Source organism: Lonchura striata, chromosome 29 (genome assembly GCF_046129695.1).
Source record: "Lonchura striata isolate bLonStr1 chromosome 29, bLonStr1.mat, whole genome shotgun sequence".
In the NCBI taxonomy this organism is placed as follows: Eukaryota; Metazoa; Chordata; class Aves; order Passeriformes; family Estrildidae; genus Lonchura; species Lonchura striata.
In genome coordinates, this window is record NC_134631.1 from 1,454,085 (window position 1) to 1,472,623 (window position 18,539).

The following is an 18,539-nucleotide window of genomic DNA, read 5'->3' on the forward strand; positions in this document are numbered from 1 at the left end:
ATAGATTCTGGCCATTGGTTTTTGTCCTGGTGTTTCTTGTTCTCTCTCAGTGCCTGCAGGGCCTGGATTTCCTCCATGCAAACCGGGTGATCCACAGAGATCTGAAGAGCTCCAACATCCTCCTGGGCATGGCCGGCTCTGTCAAGCTGGGTGGGTGTTCCTGGCCAGGCACGGCGCTCCCGGGTGCGGCTGTGGGGCTGCTTCCCAGTGCCGGCCAGAGCCCCACAAGGGCTGCTGGGGGCACTGCCCGGCCCCTGCTGCCAGCTGAGAGCGGCTGCCCCTGCAGAGAGCTCCGGAGAGCAGCAGGGTGCCAGGGGTGGCTTTGCTCTGGGTATGGCCCTGCCAGAGGGGCAGGAGTTGGAATCTAAAGCTTCAAGGGAATCAGTAAAAGCCACTGTACAAAAGCTGAGGGTTTCTTTAAGGGTCCAGTTCCACCTTCCCTTGGCTACAGCCCTGAGCACTTTTCCAGCTCACTTCACTACTGCATTCTCAGACTGAGAGTGGGGAGTCTTGGTGCTTGGTTTCCTCATTCCAGCTGCCTTTGACAGTGTTTGTTTCTGTCCTCAGCTGATTTTGGCCTCTGTGCTCAGCTCAGCTCTGAGCAGGACCGGCGCAGCTCCATGGTGGGCACTGCTCACTGGATGGCCCCAGAAGTTGTGACCAGTTCTCCTTATGGCCCCAAGGTGGACATCTGGTCCTTTGGCATTGTGACCACCGAGATGGTGGAAGGAGAACCTCCTTACTTCAAGGAAACGAGGGCCATGGTAAGAGGCAAATTCTCCAGGGGCTGCAGAGCCCTGTGAGCACAGGGTGACCCTGCACTGGGAGCAGCAGCTGGAGGATTCTGCACATGAGGAAGGAAATTCCCAGAGGACTCAAGCCTCAACACAGACAAATATTCTTCAGCCTCCAGCAACAATTTGCTTTGGGATTTACGTTGTTGCAGCTCTTCTGGCTGTGAGGATGACATGAAAATGTGAAGCAAGTGCATCAGCTCATTAAAATGGCTGTGGCAGCACCAGGGTTTGGGTTTTTTGGTTGGCACAGGAAAATGAGCTGTGAGCAGCATCTCTGGCAGGGAGGAAAGTGCCCCTGGAGCTGGGGCTGAGAACCCGGGGTCGCTGTGAGCACCTGTGGGTGGGAAGGAAGCTGGCAGAGCGCTGAGTTTGCTTTTCCTGCAGGCTCGCGCTCTGATCCGGCACAACGGGACCCCGCAGCTGCAGGAGCCCCGGCGCCTGTCGGCTCTGCTGCGGGACTTCCTCGAGTGCAGCCTGGAGCCGGACAAGGAGCAGCGCTGGTCTGCCCAGGAGCTGCTGCAGGTGAATGCCGAGCAGCTGAGGGGAAGCAGCAGCGCCAGGGAGGGGTTTTCTGCTGGGGCCCCTCCAATAGTCTCCAGTCTCGCTGTGTTCCATACTGTCCTGGTTCAGGGCAAATTTGGGGAAAGAACCCTAAAAGGGTTCTTTCCGGAAAGCAGATTCAATTGGCCCCTCCCCCCAACCAGTTTGGGAAAGATACCTCTTTGGAGAAAAGGTGGAAAAAACCTGTTTATTAAACAAGCAAACTTAAACAATAGTAAACAATAAAACTTCTTGCCACTCCAAGAGGGAGACAAACTCAGGAAAAAAAAATCTCCCGGGTTGCAGCTTTGCAGCTGGGCTCACTCAGTCTCTGATCAGTCCCTCCGGTGCTGGAAATGCCACGGCCCAGGCCCAGCCCGCTGAGCCACAGGTACTGCTGCTGCTGCTCTCCTGGTGTTCAGCCCAGAGCAGGTCCAGAGAAAGGGAAAAAAACACAGTCCAGGGAACTTCTTTGCATCAGCTAGCTAAAACTAACTAGACTAGGAAAAAAAAACCAAAGGAGAGCTCAGTCTCATTGTCCGTCTGTACGCAGACAACTCAGTCCAGGAGCAGGAATGTGGAGGAGTGAGTGCAGTTCTTGAAAACAAACTCCGTGCTTCTTCCCACCCTCCCCTTCCCTCCTGGAACAAGTCTTAAAGGTGTAGAACTTATTATTCAACATAAACAGGGCAGACAATTGGGGATAAAGGCATCATACAGTCAACCTAGGACACACACGCAAAGCAAGCAGAATCCTCGCCGGGTTTGGCTTGGCAGGGTCCTTTCGAGGGCATCTGCCTCTGGTGCCCCACAAGGAGCAGGGCCATCTTCAGGCAGGTCCGGTGCTCAGAGCCCTGCCTGGCCTGAGCTTGGATGTTCCCAGGGAGGAGGCACCTCCCATATCTCTGGGCACCTTCTGTCAGTGTTTCCCCACTCTCCTGGCAAAAAAATTCTGCCTTAGGTCTAATCTGAGCCTGCTTCCCTCTCCTGAGTTTCAGACCATTTCCCTTTGTCCTGTTGCAACAGAGCCTGTGAGGAAGTTGACTCTGGAAAGTAACAGTTCATTTCTTTCTTTTTTATCCTTTGGGCAGCACCCATTTTTATCATCAGCCAAGCCTCTCTCCAGCCTGACCCCTCTGATCACCACAGCAAAGCAACTGAGGGAGCAGCAGAGGAGATGAAGCACTGGAGGACAGCTGTTAGTTATAGTAGCTAGTTAGGACAACTAGTTGGTTATGGTAGTTAGGACTGCTAGTTGGTTATGGTAGTTAGGACAGCCTGTTTGTTATGGTTCTTATGACAGCCTGTTTGGTATGGCAGTTTTTTGAATAAAAACTCTCTTAAACCTCAACTCCCTTGAGGTGTCCCTTCCTCCTCCCTCTGTGACTCGGCTGCCCGGAGCAATGTGAGGGGAGAGCGGGCCCAGCCTGGCCCAGAGCTGAGCCCCAGCAGAGCCCTGGCAGAGCCCAGAGCAGCCTCGGATCTGCAGAGTCAGCCTGGGAGGAGGCGCTCGGAGCCTTCTGGGCTGCACCCGACCTGCCCTGGGTTTGTTATAGAGAACTATGTAGTTGTTGGCTCCCGAGTGCTGGACGCTCCAAGGGCCTCGGTCACGCCAGGATGCTACAGACTGGGACAGCCAGGCAGGTGAGGAGGAAGTCACTGCCCCTTTCCCCCTCTCTCCTGCTCCATCTCCCAGCCCAGCATCCCCCTGGCTGCAGGACAACCTTGTAGCTGATGCCGTCCTATCTTATCTTCTGCTCTGCCCTCCTTCCTCTCCTAATTATGTTCTTCATCCATCCATCTATGTTCTTTTCCCATCTCCTTCCTCCCTGTTCCTTCCTCTCCTTCTGCCTTTTCCTTTATCCCTTCTCGCAGACTCTTCCTCTCCTTGTCCTTCCTGCCCCAGGCACTGAGCAGTGGACAGAAGGTAGCCGGAGGCGAAGAGGCACACAGTCTGTATCTGAAGTCTGTATCGGAAGTCCCTGATCAGCAGACTGTCCTCTCTCTTTTCCACACAGCACACTGGTAACTGAAAGGTAAGGGGATGTGCAGTCTGTTGCTGAAGTCCAGCAGCAATTGTCCCCTCTCCTTTCCTTCTGGTAACACCAGGAAAAGCTACTCCTTTATTACTGCTTCCCACATGCCAGTCCAGTCCATTACTCTGCAGGCTATGGTGACAAGTCAAACATCGATTAGGGACATGGTTCCCTTTTCCCCGGCCAGAGCATCTGTCCAGTCCCCTCCACTGTGCCCAGCCTTCCTTTTAAGGGGTGTTTTCATCCCCAAAACCCCCTCCCATGATTCCATGGGTTTCCCTAGTTTGCATCCTAGTCCTAGAATGGCAGTGTGGGTGGGGGTATAGGTGATCCCCAGGAGCAATTAGCTAATTAACATTTCAATATCAGTACTTAGTTCAAGCCAGCAGTGTTCCAGTATTGCCAGGGGAACCAGGAAGCCTCTTTTCCTCATAACAGAGACCAGGGACAACAAATCCCGGCTGCAGAACCTCATGGAAGAGGCCATTTGGAACAACAGGAATCCAACGGGGAGGAAAAGCCCCAGAGATACCACACAAGGAGGGGCTGCAAACACAGGGGAAGGGGGCTGTGTGGAGGTAAAATCCTGCCTGTGCCGCGAAGGGTGTGGGGAATGTGAGAAGAGCTTCAGGCAGAGCTCAGCACTGCTGGATGCAGAGATTCCATGGGGATGCAGAGATCCCCTGCAGGTCCATGGGGATGCAGAGATCCCCTGCAGCCCCTGCAGGAGCCGGGCTGGAGCTCGGCGATGCCTGAGAGGAGGCTGTGAGCCCGCGGGCAGAGGGGCCCCGCTGGAGCAGCCTGTCCTGGCAGGACTGAGCCCGTGGCACAGTGACCCACGCTGCAGCACTCGGAGGGGGCTGTGCCCCAGGGGATGGACTCCGCTCCGAGAAGTTCCTGGAGAAGTCTCGGCCGGGAGAGAGCGCAGGGTGCAGCAGGGAACGACTCCTGTCCCTGAGCAGAGGGAGAAGCCCCGGGGGATGAGCTGAGCATGGCCCCATTCCCTGTCTCCTGCCCTGCCGGGGGAGGAGGTGCAGCTGGGAGCAGGGAGGCGTGGGGAAAGCTGCATTTAAGGGTCTGCACTGGCTTCTCCTTCTCCTGCTCCGAGTCTTTGCAGTTTTCTGCCAGAAATCTCTCCCCTGCCCCACCCACCCACAGGGCTTCGGGCAGGTTTCCCTTTTCGGGGCAATCAAAGCGAAGCACGGATGCACTAACGAGGGGCAGGAGAAGTGAGGCTCCTGGGCTTCCCGCAGAGGCGGAGGCACGGGAGGCGCAGGGCCGGGAAAGCCGTGGCGGGAGGCGCGGAGAAGTTTGTTTGTGTGGGCAGCTCAATCCCGGCTCGGGCCCGGGCCCGTGCCGGGGCTGTTCCTCATCTCCGGCTTTCCCCTCACGCAGCCCGGGGGCGCCGAGAGCGCGGGGCGAGGCGGGGCCGTGCGCAGAGCCCGCCCCGAGCTCGCTGCCATTGGCCGCCGGTGCCGTCAGTCGCGGTTGCGGCGCGCTGATTGGTGGGAGCGGGGCGCGGCGCGGCCCCGGCGGCGGGCTGAGGGCGGCCGTGGCCGCCCAGCGCCGCCATTGGCCGAGCGGCTGTGCGGGCCCGGCAGCGGCGGCAGCGGCCGGAGCGCGGTGAGGCGGCGGCGGCGGAGCTCGGAGGCGGCCCCGGCGCAGGTGGGAGCCGCGCTGGGCTCTGCGGGGGCTCGGGGCTGGCTGCGGGCGGAGGGGGCGGCAGGGGGCTCCGGCGGCTCGCCGGTGCCGTGTCCGGCCCGTGCCGGCCCCGGGCTGAGGGCGCTGCGGGAGCGGCTGCCCGCGGTCTCCTTCCCGCCGGGGCCGGGCAGGAGCCGCTGCCGGAGCAGCGCTGGCTCGGCCCGGCTGCTGTGGGTAGGACAGAGGGGCTGCCCCGCGGCCGGGAGCGGGCGGGGAAATTCCCGTCGCCGGAGGTTCGTGTGCCCGGAGGAGAGCGAGGAGTCCTGTCAAAGTGACTTTATTGCCGAGCAGGGGCAGAGGCCGTGGGGCATTTGCCGTGCGCTCTCTGCCGTGCTTGTAGTCCGCAGCCTCCTTTTTATCCTCATTTTCCCGGCCGCATCTCCCTCTGCCTTTGCCCACCGGCTGAGTTCCTTGGAAGGTTCCGACTTCCCGATGCGCCTGGAGCCTGTCCTCGTTAATGTGCACCCTCCTTTTGTAGAACAGCCGAAATTAATGCTCTGTTAAGTCCTTGTTCTTCGCGAATTTCAGGAATTTAGTAAGATCTTAGCTGAGCAGCAATCTGTGTCAATTAATAACATTTTCTGGAATTATCAATTTCTTATTACTTCCTAATCTAGAAGTCCCTGTCCCCAATTTCAATCCAATTCACACCATCTTTTTCTAAATATACATTTATCTTCTTCCTTTCAGTCCATCCACTTATTTTATCAGTAATTGTCTTTCCACCTATTAATTACCATTGACTAAATCTCTTTTCCTGAGTCGTCTTTGGTTTTGGGATTATTCTCGGTGCCCTCATTCCCTGTCCTTTTGTAGCTGTTTGTGGATCAGGAGGCCTGGCTGCCACCTGCATGCCCTGGCTCAGCTGCTGGATGAGCTGCAGTGCCAAGGTGTTGAGCATGTTAAAAAAGATGAGAGTTGCTGTAGCACGTAAGAGGAGAAACAACATTTGTTTAACCCATGGTCTGCCAGGGCACCACAAAACCGTGTCCCATTCCCATCCTTTCCACATTTGGGCCAGAACAAGAGCTGCTTTCTTGTTTCTTTTGTGATCTGTTTCAACCCTTTTCCTTTATCATCTCTTTGCCAACAGCAGTTTGAATAATTTAATTTTTCATAAACTCCTCCTTTTTCTGCTAACATATAATTTGATCCCATCCCCTGGTGAAATGTTGTGTTTCTCATTTGTGTAGCTTTGTCGGCAGGAAGGTCAGAAGGATTTGTCTAGGTGGTTCTTATTTCAAGGACAACTTGTAATCTAATGATGCCATTGAAATGATGAATGGGTTCTCTGTCTCCTGAAATGAATTCGTTCGGGTTCGCAGGGGCTGGTCCATGTTGTTGTAGGATTTGTTCTGGAGGCCCTTCAGCTTTTCCCTGTTTTTGGGGTGCTCCCTCAGGAGCCTATGCTGCATCAGTTGACGACTTTTCTCTAATTAAATCACCACATACTTGGATTCCCAACTGATTTCTCTCAATTTTTGGTAAGAACATCTTGGTATAACATAGACAGTGACAACACATGTTGGAGTGGGTGAGGGATGATTTTTCCCTCCCCTTATTTTAGTGAAGTTTTCACAACATTCTCCATTTGCTGTTTCCCTTTGCAGCTTCAGCCATTTCTGTTGCAGAGTCAGAGATCCTCACCACAGGCTCTGCCTTTAGCTGTGCAAATTCCATCTGTGGAGCAGGCAGAGCTTGGGGTGAGGGGCAGAGGGAAGGAGCCCAGTTCCTGTCCCAGGCAAGAGACCCAGATACATTGTCCACACTTTGCCCGAGCAGTGCTTGTTTACATTTTGAAAGCTCTTATCCAGGCTGCCTGGAATGAAGCTTCTCTTCCAGAGCAGCCATCAGGTGACTAACATGTGGGCTACCACTCAAAATCCAGGGTTTGTTTTTTTTTTTTAATTTTTGAGATTCTTTTGAACAGTATTCTATTAACTGTTTATGAGTTAAAAGGTCACCGTCATAGCTCTTCTAGTTTTGGAAAAATGCAACCTAAAGGCAAACACCAAAAAACCCATACCATAATTTTGCAATCTCCAACATCCACACAAACACATGCACAAAAAAGAATCCAAAGCAATAAAGATTTTTTTATTTCTTCTGCTAATAATAAAAATTGATTCTCACACCCCTGGCCCAATTCTTATTGACAATATAAATGTAGGATTATTAAGAAAAAACATAGTGGACTCTAATCCCAGCCAGTGCAGGGTGAGTGAGAGCCAGAGTGGAATTGTCCCGGTGTGTCCCCAGCAGCTGTGGCAGTGCAGGCCCAGCGAGCACTGAAGCTGCAGCAGTGGCAGCAAGGGCTGGCCCCGGTGGCTGGAGCTGCCCAGGGAGGGTGGCCAGGCCGAGGATTTCAGCAGAGGATGTGTGGGCAGGCCCAGGGCTTTGCCCCGCTGTGGAGCCCTGGCTGCTGCTGCGCTGCCTTCAGTGCAGGCTCAGGGGGGCCTCCCATCCTCCTGCTGCAGGCGGGAAGTGCAAATCTCCGGGGCTGCAGAGACCTGGAGCCCAGGCTGAGGGGTCCCCCCGTGTTCAGCTGTGCTGGCGGCTGTTTCTGGCCTCGGGGCCCCTTGGCATGGGCCACGCCACTTGGCCACCAGTGGTGCTGCTTTGCACTCCTCAGGCAGAGCCCATGTCCTGCTTGGATGTTGGCAACAGCAAAGTGCCAAGGCAGGCTGTGTGCCAGCCCAGCTTCCTGGGGGAGAGATTGCACCAGAGACAGGATTCTGGCCACAGACTGCTTTAAATGTGCGCCCCTTATCTGCACCCTGCACTAGGTGGAGAATTCCCAGGGTAAGGAATTCCCAAGATGAATTCCAAAGGGAGATAATTGAGTATCTGCCCTCGGTCTGGCTCTTCTTCTTGCCCAAGCCAATGGCAAAAGCCGTACCTGGTTCCTATCCCCAGCTTTCAAAGCTGTTTATTTCAGTTCCCCATTCATTCTTTCTACTCAACCTGAGCTGTGGGGGTGCCAGGGGTTATGGAGGTCCCATTGTATTCCTAAAGCTGACATAACCCCCTAAAGGATTTTTCCTGTAAAATGAGTTCCCCTTTCCCCTATCTGAGTCTGTTGCTTCCACAATTCTTTCTCTTGGAATTATTTGTTCTAAAAATGCCTTGATATGTATTGCAGCGGGTGGTAAAGCGGTCAGAAATGCTTTTCCCCCCTTTTAGTTGACATGGTGTTACCAGAAGCTATTGAAGCCTTCCTGCTCAGAGCATTTCAGTGCTGTTGTGGTTTGATACGGAAAGAGAATTTTTTTTGGAAGGAAGAGGTTAATTTGGATATTAACTAATTGAAAGTAGTCATGCTTCTAAGAACACAGAGGGGTTAAAAGTAGAATTGCTAGGGGAACTTGCTCTCTTTAGTTCTGGTCAACGTGCAGTGTAAACTTCTTTTGCCCAGCAACAAGCTGGGTCGGGGAGGGGAAGCTCTATGGTCTGATGGAGGTAAGGCTGAGGAGTAGTAGAAAGACTGGAACTGGGCTGGCTCTTATAAATGGAAGGGTAGGAGAAATCTGGGATGTTTCTGTTCCCCCCCTCCAGAGTTTCTCTCTCTGGAGAGAGAGAGAGAGAGAAAGAGACAGCAGCAGTTTTGTCAGCAATTTTATTGCGAAGAAAGAGGAGGGGGGGAGCTGTATGCTTGGGAGTTGCTATATGTCTGGGCATCGAGCCATCCTTGGGAGTTTGGACTTTTAACCCTTTCTTAAAAAATAAAAGCTTTGTAAATTTTCCTTTCTCCTCTTCAGTTTAAAAGAGAGAAAGAGGGACACCTTGGACCCTGGGATGTTAGAAGGAAGAATTCTAGATAGGAGAGAGACAAAGAGTAATTTTTAGCTAAACTTTTCCGTGTTAACCACAACCTGAACCAATCTTCTCCTCCAAGAGAGACTATATTTTGGGAGGATGCCAGTGAGTCAAAAGACCTGCTTCAACTAAGAAAAAAAACAAAAGTAGAGTGAACAAAAAAACGGTTAGGGGGTTTATAGTAGTGCCCCCTGTCCTAAAAAGAAAAAAAAAAGAAAAGAAGATCTCTGTTCTTAAACCCTCAGCCCCAGGGGAAAATAGGGGGGACTGTGGTCCCAAACAATAAAAAACTGAACTATTATTTTCTCCCCTCTTGGCAGGGCATCCTTAAAAGAAAAATCCTAAAAGCAGTCTGTCCATCCATGCATTAGTAGTGAGAGCACTGTGCATAAAAAAAAAAAAAGGTCACCATAGCAAACTTTTCTCCAGGGAGTGCCATATGTGACATAGAAACACAAGATATAGAACTGTGTTTCTTAAAGAGTCTATAGCACAAGGGAAACTCTGTTCCCTCAATAGACTAAGTATCAATTGTCTAAAAAATAAAAACCTGACTAAGGTCCAAATTGTGTCTCACTGTAGTTTATTAGAGTTGAGTGGTGGGGGGAGGAATGCTTCGCAAAGTTTTCATTTGATCTTTGTATAGTTTTTTTTTCCCTTCTTTAATTTTCTCTTTTCTTTTATAGTAGTAACTTAATAAAGTTTTTTTCCTATTATTAAGCTTAAGCCTACTTTACTCTGTTCTAAATTCCACTTTACAGCATTCAAGAAAGAAATCACATTTTCATAAGAGCACTAGCATTGTGCCAGTGTCAAACCATAACAAGTGCCAGGCTCTTCCAAGCACACACAGCTGCGCAGGTTGAGCTGACCATGGGGGGTAACCTGCGCTTTGTCATTCCCTTTCCTTCCCTCCCTTGGGTGTTGCTTTAGATGCCACTTGTCCTGGCTCATTCAAAGTACTTTGAAGAGGCTTCATATCTAATTTCCCCTATTTCCCTGAGGCTACCCACACTTCTGGGTTCACTTCATAGTAGGCCTTGCCAGACATGACACAAAGGTACAACAGAACTAGCCTTTGTGTCAGCTTTTATAAATGTTAATTTGCATTCCCAATTTAGCAATCAAATCCCTTCCCAGTAAATCATAATAACAATTAGGAGCAAATAAAAATTCATGCATTTCAAGCCTATCCCCACTGCTAAGAGTGGTTGAATAAAAACACTCCTCCTTTCCACTTATCCCCTCAATAATCAAGGATATTTTTAGCATTTTTCTCCCCTTGGGTCTAAGATTCAGAGTGGATTGAGCGGCTCCTGTGTCCATCAGGAAAGGCCTCCTCTCAATGCAGACCCAGCCTGAATGTTCTCAAGGCCTCCACCCAAGTGTGGTGGGTCCCTGGTGTGATGAGAGCTGTGACACCCCTAAGAATCCATGTCCATCTTGGACTTGCTGCTGCTGAGGGTGCTGCTGTCTGTGCTTGCAGTGTCCTTGTGGGCTGCAGCTGGAGCCCTGACTCCTTCCCAGGGGCTGTTTGGGTGGGCTCTGCCCTGGCCAGGAGGGCAATGCCTCTGCCAGGTGCTTGTGGCCGACCCCGTCATGCCCTGGGTGCTGGGGCCCCCTTGGGCCCTGGGGTTGATCCCTCAGGGGCTGTGGGAACTCTGCCATGGCCTTTGCCTTCAGCTTGGCCTTTTGCTCATCCCTTCTTGCCTTCAGCTGCTGTGCCTTTGTGCCCAAGTGCTGCAGGGCCTTCTTGAGCCACTCCTGCAGCCCCGGTCACTGCCTGTGGGTGCTCATCCTCTGAGAGCTGCTGAGCTTTCTGCAAAACCTTTCCTTTCTGCAGGGACCCAAAGCAAATCCTGAACAGCAAATCCCGATCCTTCCATGTGCACTCTGCATTTCCCAGCTGTTCCTTTGTGTTCCCCGTTGTGCTCAGGGTCCCTGCCCAGCCCGTGTGGCAGAGCCGGTGCCTGTCCTGCCGCAGTGTCCAAAGGCGGCCCCCCCGGCGGGCAGGGCCGGCAGCTCCCCGGGGCCGGGCAGCGGCCGGGGCGTCCCGCAGCCTCCTGGGGGCCGGGGGCCACTGCCGGCCCTGCCCGGGGCTGGTGGGGGGTCAGGGGTGAGTTTTCTTGGCAAGTTGTGTTCAGGTGAATCAGTGGTCAGATTTGAATATTGACGCCTGGTGTTATCACTGAAGACATGGATCCACCTCTGAGAACACAGGCGGTTGAAAGCAGAGAGCGCCCAGGGGAACTTTTCTTTTGTTCTGGTCAGTGAAGAGTGCAGACTCCCCCCTTCCCAGCCACAGGCCGGGTTGGGCAGGGAAAGCCATGCAACCTATGGCTGAGGTAGGCTGGAGTCCCAGAAAGAGAAGGGGGGGATGAAGGGTAGAGAAACACTGAGATGTCTTTGTTCTCCCCAAGGGGTGGGGGGGGGAAAGAGAGGAGAGAGAGCCTCCGCGGCTTGGAAATTTGATCCAGCAGAAAGGAAGAGAAGGGGGAGGAGGTGCCCAGATGTGGGAGGTCTGGGCAGCCACCTCCTGGGAGCCCGAGACTTTTAACCCTTTCCTAGGCAAAAATAGCTTTGCAAAACGCTACTCCTCCTTGATTTGAAAGAGAGACAGTCTGGGACCTGAGATGTCAGAAGAGATGGGAGAGAAATCCTAGGTGGGAGGAGATGATGGAGTAGCATTTGGCAGGACTTTTCTTGTATAACCATAGACTGAACCAATTCTCCCCAACAGAGAGACTGCATTTAGGGGAATGCAATGACTTGAGCCAAGAGAGTGCAGGTGTGAGAGTGACCTGCTTCAGTGAGTGATGTCATGTGCAGGAGTGGAGTGAACAGAGAAAAGTTGAGGAGGGTGTGGTGGTGCCTTTTGTCTTCAGGGAAGAAGATGATCTCTGTTCTCAAGACCCTCAGCCCCAGGAGAGGAGAAAATGGGGGGGACTGTGGTCCCAAAATGAGAAACTGTTGTCCTTGGTCCTTGGCAAAGCATCCTTAAAGGAACCCTATGAGAAGTCTTGGCCCATGCACGGTGGTGAGAGCACTGTACATGGAAGGAGGATGTCATGATGGCAGATATTCTCTGGGCAGTGCCATGTGTGACATGGGAACATGGGATGTTTCAACTGTGTTTCCTGTGGGAGGACTATGGTACAAGAGAGACTGTTCTCCCTTGATGAACTGAGAATTGATTATCTGAGTGGTGGTAGCTTGACTGGGAGTTCAAGGTTTTGTCTCACTGTGTTTTGTTGGAAATTGGGTGGGGGAGGAGGAATATTTTGGAAGCTTATCATTCTGAATTCCCTGTGTTCCTTCTATTTTAGGTCTAGATTAATAAAATTTTTTAATAAATTAATACATTTTCCTTTATTTCTAAGTTTGAGCCAGGTCTGCTCTGTTTCTGGTTGCATCTCACAGCACTCATTTTACAAAAATATATTTTCATGGGTGCATGGGCACTGTGCCAGCGCCAACCAATGACATGGAGTCAGGCTGAAGTGATATGCGGAATAAATAAATTGAGTGAGATAGCTCTCCAAAATCTTGTGCTCCGAGCTGGAGTTTGTCCCACAATTTTATTCACAAAGGTGTTCCATATGCAATACATTACACAACTTTTCTATGCATATTCAACCCCTAGCCCCGCCTGTCTTCACCTCTCATGCTAAATAGGTCCACACCCTTCTGGGCATGCGTGGTTTTTTGTGGTGGTCTTTACGGGGGGGGGGGGGGGTCTCTGATGGTCTTTTGAGGCTGAAACCATAGTCTTCCTCTGCATTGAACTTTTGAACTCTTCTCCTATGGGCATGCACTTTTGGTCTTCTGCTCTGTTATCTGGATAAGTCCATCATCCTTGACAGAGGGGCCTCCTTATCTGAGTTCTTTGCATTCCTGGTCTTCTCTGGTATTTGTCTTTTTGCAAGAAGCTTTAAAGATTTTTTTTTTTCTCTCTCTCTCTCTTTCCTATGCCTTTTGCGCCATGGCAGAGATTTCTTAAAATTCAACACATGATTCTACAAACATGATACATTCATTTTTTTGATACATTCATTTTTGATACATTCATTTTGTTAGCTCAAGTGATCTCTGGAAAATCTCTTATTTCAAGGCAGTGCCCGGCGCTGAGCCCCGGCTGCCCCACAGCCCCGGCCCGGCCCCGCAGCTCCCCACAGGCCCCAGCCCGTGCTCCCGGTGCCGCACCTCTGCGCCCGGTGCTGCCGCTGCCACCGCAGAGAAACCCCTGGCATCCTGACCTCCTGCTTTTCCTCTCCTGGAAACCAGGCATAGAAAGGGCCTGGATCAGCTGCTAAATTTAGAGGATAAGACCCTGCTGAAAAACATCCCAGTCTTCAGTATTTTTCTCTTCCTCCTCTTTCCCATTGTTATTTTCCCTACCACATAGATTCCTCCTCCTGCTTCTTGCTTTAACCATATTCCTGCACACTCCCCTTCACCCAGTCCCTTCCCAGCCCACCAACACTATCTATCCCCTGTTGTCCAAATCCCTTCTTCACTTCCTGTAAAACTAATTTCATTAAAAAAAGAGGGTGTGGCCATGAGACATCTCCCATGGGATCTCTCCAGTTGTTGGAGGACAAAGCCTCCTGTTCATCCTCATTTTCCCTGCCACATCTCCCTCTCCCTTTCCTCCCAATCCACCTACTACATACCCCCTTACTATGCACCCTACTATTGTATAGCAAATTACATTCATGGCTCTGATAAGGCTTTGCTGTTTTTCTCCAAGTTCCTGAATTGAGCAGGACCTTGGCTCAGCAGCAGTCTGTGTCATCAATTACTAACATTTTCTGAAACTGATGGCTTCTCCTGTCACTTCCTTATGTACAAATCCCTGGTCCTATCTCCAGTCAGATTCAGAGCATCTGTTTGTAAAAACACTTTCCTCTTGTTCCTTTCATGGGGTCCCCCGTTTGTGGGACATCCCCCCTGGAGCAGGGTGTCCCCTCTGTGCTGCAGCCCCAGCCCTCAGGCAGAGCTCAGCCAATTAGAGCACACGCTCCATCCCTGCCCCTGCGCTGGGATGCTGTGGGTCTGGGGGGAAGAGGGAGCCGGCAGTGGGTGCTGGGCCTGGGGGCAGGAGGAGAAGGGAAGGAGAAGCAGGGTGGAGGAACAAAATGGTCAAACAATGCACATGGGAGGAGAAGGTGGGATTGTGCAGGAGAAGGAGGAATAGCAGGAGGAAGAGGGGTGTGAGGAAGAGCAGGGACACAGGAGTAGGAGGAGCAGAAACAGGAAGCACCACAAGGTTCCATCTCTCCTTGTATCTGCAGTCTTCCCCCAAGCCCAGGAGTCTTGCCACCCCACATGCAGCAGGTGACTGTGGAGGGGGATCCACAATTTTCACACAGTGAATCTTGGTGTTTCTAAGCTTTCTTGGGCTAAATGTTGGTGCTGTGTTTTTTTGTGGGGGCTGAATCTTTATAATTTGGAGGGAATTTCTGCTGAATCTTGATGTTTGGGGTGGTTTTGATCTGTGTCTTGAAGTTTGGAGGAATCTTAGTGTTTTGGAGGTTCTTACAGACACAAGATGCCCAATGACTTCATGAGATGAACTTGGGCATGGAGGAACTCGCAATCCAAGGCTTCCTCTTATTTTATTTTTTTTTACCCAAACCAGGATTATTCATTCCCAGGGTGTGGCTGAATGGAAGAGGAGGAAAAGCCCCAGAGATCCTACACGAGGAAGGGCTGCAAACCCAGCCCAGGGAGCTGCCGGGAAGAAAGAGCCCCCCTGAGCCAGGAAGGCGGGCGGAGATCCAGCCAGAGCTCGGAGCTGGAGGAGAAGCCTCATGGCAGGGAGAAGCCCCACAAGTGCTTGGAATGTGGGAAGGGTTTCAGCCAGAGGTGCAACCTGATCATGCACGAAAGGATCCACACTGGAGAGAAGCCCTACAAGTGTGAGGAGTGTGGGAAAAGCTTCAGACGGAACTCCAGCCTGATCCAGCACCAGGTGATCCACACTGGGAAACGGCCCTACAAATGTGGGGAATGTTGGAAGAGTTTCAGAGACAGCTCTGACCTGATGAAACACCTGAGGATCCACACTGGGGAAAAGCCCTATCAATGTGGGGAATGTGGAAAGAGCTTCAACCAGAGCACCCATCTGATCCAGCACCAGGTGATCCACACTGGGGAACGGCCCCACACCTGCTTGGAATGTGGGAAGAGCTTTGGGTGGAGCTCAGACCTGAGAAAACACCAGCGCATCCACACTGGGGAGAAGCCTTACGAGTGTCCTGAGTGTGGGAAGAGGTTTCAGATCAGCTCCACTCTCCTCAGACATCAGCGGATTCACACGGACGAGAAGCCCTTCCGCTGCCCCGACTGCGGGAAGGGCTTCAACCGTAAATTCAGCCTTGTCTCCCACCAGCGCATCCACTCCAGGGAGAAGCCCTGCGAGACTCCAAGTGTGGGCAGAGCTTCTCCACAAGCTCAACCTTAACCAAACACCAATGGAGGTGCCACTAAGGCAAGCCCTGTGAGTGCCCTGAATGTGGGAAGAACTGTGCACTGCTCCACCTCTGTCCCCCATGGGAGGATTCACATTGGATGTTCCTCAGTGACCCTCATTGGCCAGAGCCCTGGTGATCTGTTGTCTTGGTGATCTGTGTTGGGAAGATACTTGGGTGGAGTGCTCAACATCTTTCTGGCTCCCCATGGACACCTGGATGAATCAGGACAGAGACCGACAATGGGAATTCATTGGGGATAGTGACTTTCAACCCCAGAAAATCTTTTGCGTTCAATCCTATCTTCTGGTGGCATCAAGGAGTTCTGATTGATCTTGGAAATCTTTTCCAGCCTCAGGAATTCCACAATTTTGATTTCCTCTTGCCCAAGCGTGTCTTCCACAGCCAAATGGTAGAAAAATTGGAGAAAAGACTAAGATTTTGGAGACGGTGGGGTAGAAACTCCACCAAAAAAGGTTCTTCCCTTCTACCCAAGTACGTGTGATAGTAAAATGGTTTTAAAATCATGGGGATTAAGGGTTAAAAGGAAAAATAAGCTTAGTAGGCCCTGGAAAAATAAACACCCTAAGCACATGGAGAACTCATACTTGCTAGAACTGCACCATGTAGCTAGTACATGATAATTGATATAATTGTTAGATGTGATGATTGTTTAGTAATTAAATATAATTACTGTTTAATCATAAGAATATAAGAATAATCATGAGAAACTCTGGTCAGTGACCTAAGAAAGATCACGAGAAACTCATGTCAATGTATACAATAGAACAATATAAGTTTAATAATTAATATATGTGTTATGTAACGATAGAATATAAAATACATTCAGCTTGAAAGCCATGTTGGAGTCAGATTTGGGTCTGTACCCCTGATTCCTAGAGCTCTTAAAAGCACCTGCATATAATCATATCCTGTGATTATGTGTGTTTCTGAACGCTAACACGTGGATCCTCAGCCGGCACGGACACAGAAATCCTTTTCTTTTGGCCTTTAATTTCTCTTTATCCTTTAAAATATCCAATACTGGGGTAAAAATAAAGACATTGAACTAAGACGTGGATGTGGTCATGGTAGGACACAGACATGGTGGGACACAGACACAGAGAGTTGTTACCCTGATTCTTAAGATTTTCTAAAACCTTCTGAGTTTACATTCTGTTAGAAAACTTTCCCACACATTTTCTATAAACAACATATTGTTTTGCATTCCTTCGTGGGGGTGGAGGAAGTTGATGTACTGGTGGTTTGTCCAATGACTTTGGAGAGGTGGCCCATTCACCCTCCAATCCACTGTCACCTTTGGAAAAGTATAAAACCTGGAGTCAGAATAATAAACGTCCTGCCTTTTTTGCCTTGCCATCGTGGTGGCTCGTGTTGTGCTTTTTCGTGTCCTATAGCGGCACTGTGAAATGCAATCGAGAACAGAGCAAAGCAGGCTAAACTTAATAACAAGGGGAAAAGTTTATTACACTACTACTACTACTACTACTATAAAAGGAAAAAAAACCCACACACACAGAATTTGAAATTAAAATATTTCAAAACATTTTCCTTCTTACTACCCAACTCCAATAAATCACAGCGAGACACATTTGGACTTTTAATTAAGTCTTCATCTTTTCACATAATTAATACTGAGTCTATTAGGGGAGAGAGGAGTCTCCCTTGCACTATAGACTTTCTAGAAAATACAGCTGCCACCTTTTGTGTTTTCATGTCACACGTGGCACTGCCTAAACACACCGGGCCAGTGTGACACTCTCTTCTCCATGTTATAGTGCTCTCACTACTGTGCATGGACAGAGATTGCTTATAGGGCCCTTTTAAGGATGCTGTGCTAAGGACTAACAGGAATAACAGTCCAGTGTTTCATTTTGGGACTACAGTCCCCCCCATTTTCCCCTGGGGCTGGGAGTTTAAGAACAGAGATTGCCTTCTCTTCTTCTCTGAAGATGGAGGGCATCTTTACACCCACCTTTGCTTTCTTCTGTTTATTCCTGAACTGGTAGTTGCTGGAGGAGTTTCTTGGTTCACTGTTGCATCCTCCTAAAATGCAGTCTCTTTTGGAGGAGAAATTGGTTTACTCTATGGCTAATAAGAAGAGTTTAGCTAACAGCCACTCCATCATCTCTCCCTAACCTTTTTTACCTAACAACTGAGGTCTCCAGTTGTCTCTCTTTTCTTTAAATTGAGGAGGAGCAATATTTCACAAAGCCTTCATTTCACAGGAAAGGGTTAAAATTCCCAGACTCCCGGGACAGCTGAAATTTCTTGGCCCAGGACTCTGTCTCCCTGGGCATCTTCCCCCCCTCTTCCTTCTCTGCCGGCAAACTTCCAGGTGTCTGCAGGCTCTCTATGTTTTCCCTCTAAGTTGGTGAGGGTAAATAAAGACATCTTAGACGTTCTCTACCCCTCCATCTGCAGGAACTGGCCCAGCTGTGGCCTTTCCCCTCCCCAACCCAGCTCATGGCTGGGCAGGGGAGGTTTGCACTCTCCAATGACCGGAACCAAAGAGAGCGAGGTTCTCCTGGGAATTCTGCTTTTAACTCCTCTGTGTTCTCAGAGGCGTGTCCACCTTCAATTGGTCACCTCAAGTGTCAGTATCCAAACTTGACCCCTGACTGGACTGACCTCTTCCTTCCAAGAAAATTCTTTTCCCATGTCAAACCACGACAAATAATTATTTCTGCACTATGTGAGCAGCCTCCAGCTGTTTCTCAGATGCTTTCAGCTTGCAGTAGAATTGGCATTTCACAGTATCTTGCTACAGGCTAATGCCCTTGGAGAGCAAATTGCTAAATTTCATGATTCACTGAGAGACAAATTGGGAAAAGCAATTGAGGAACAAACAAAACTTTTTGAAAAAAATCTTGTTGCTGTTCAGTTGGACTCTGCTAAAGGGTCTGCTTCAATTGTTGTCACTGAAATACAAAAGGCTGGACTAGAAATTTTAACATCAAAGATACAAGAAATCCCACCCTGGAAATATCTGGGATGGAAGATGACAGAACAGACAGTTTCACCACAGAAGATACAACTCTGAGTCAACATCAACACTTTGCAAGATTTGCAGCAACTTTTAGGGGAAATTTACTGGATTAGACCTATTTTTGGAATTGCCAACGATGAACTTGCTCCACTTTTTGATCTACTGA

At 50.4% G+C, this 18,539-nt stretch overlaps 1 protein-coding gene across 1 annotated transcript; it reads left to right on the forward strand.

Annotated features, from left to right (window-relative positions):
• Positions 1 to 4,949: 4,949 nt before the first annotated feature.
• On the forward strand, positions 4,950 to 16,743 carry LOC110480958 (uncharacterized). Its single transcript, XM_077788956.1, is given in 3 exon segments — positions 4,950 to 5,038; positions 14,532 to 15,312; positions 15,315 to 16,743. Coding segments are annotated over 2 exon segments (822 nt in total). The 5' UTR covers positions 4,950 to 5,038; positions 14,532 to 14,558; the 3' UTR covers positions 15,383 to 16,743.
• The last annotated feature ends 1,796 nt before the right edge of the window (positions 16,744 to 18,539 follow it).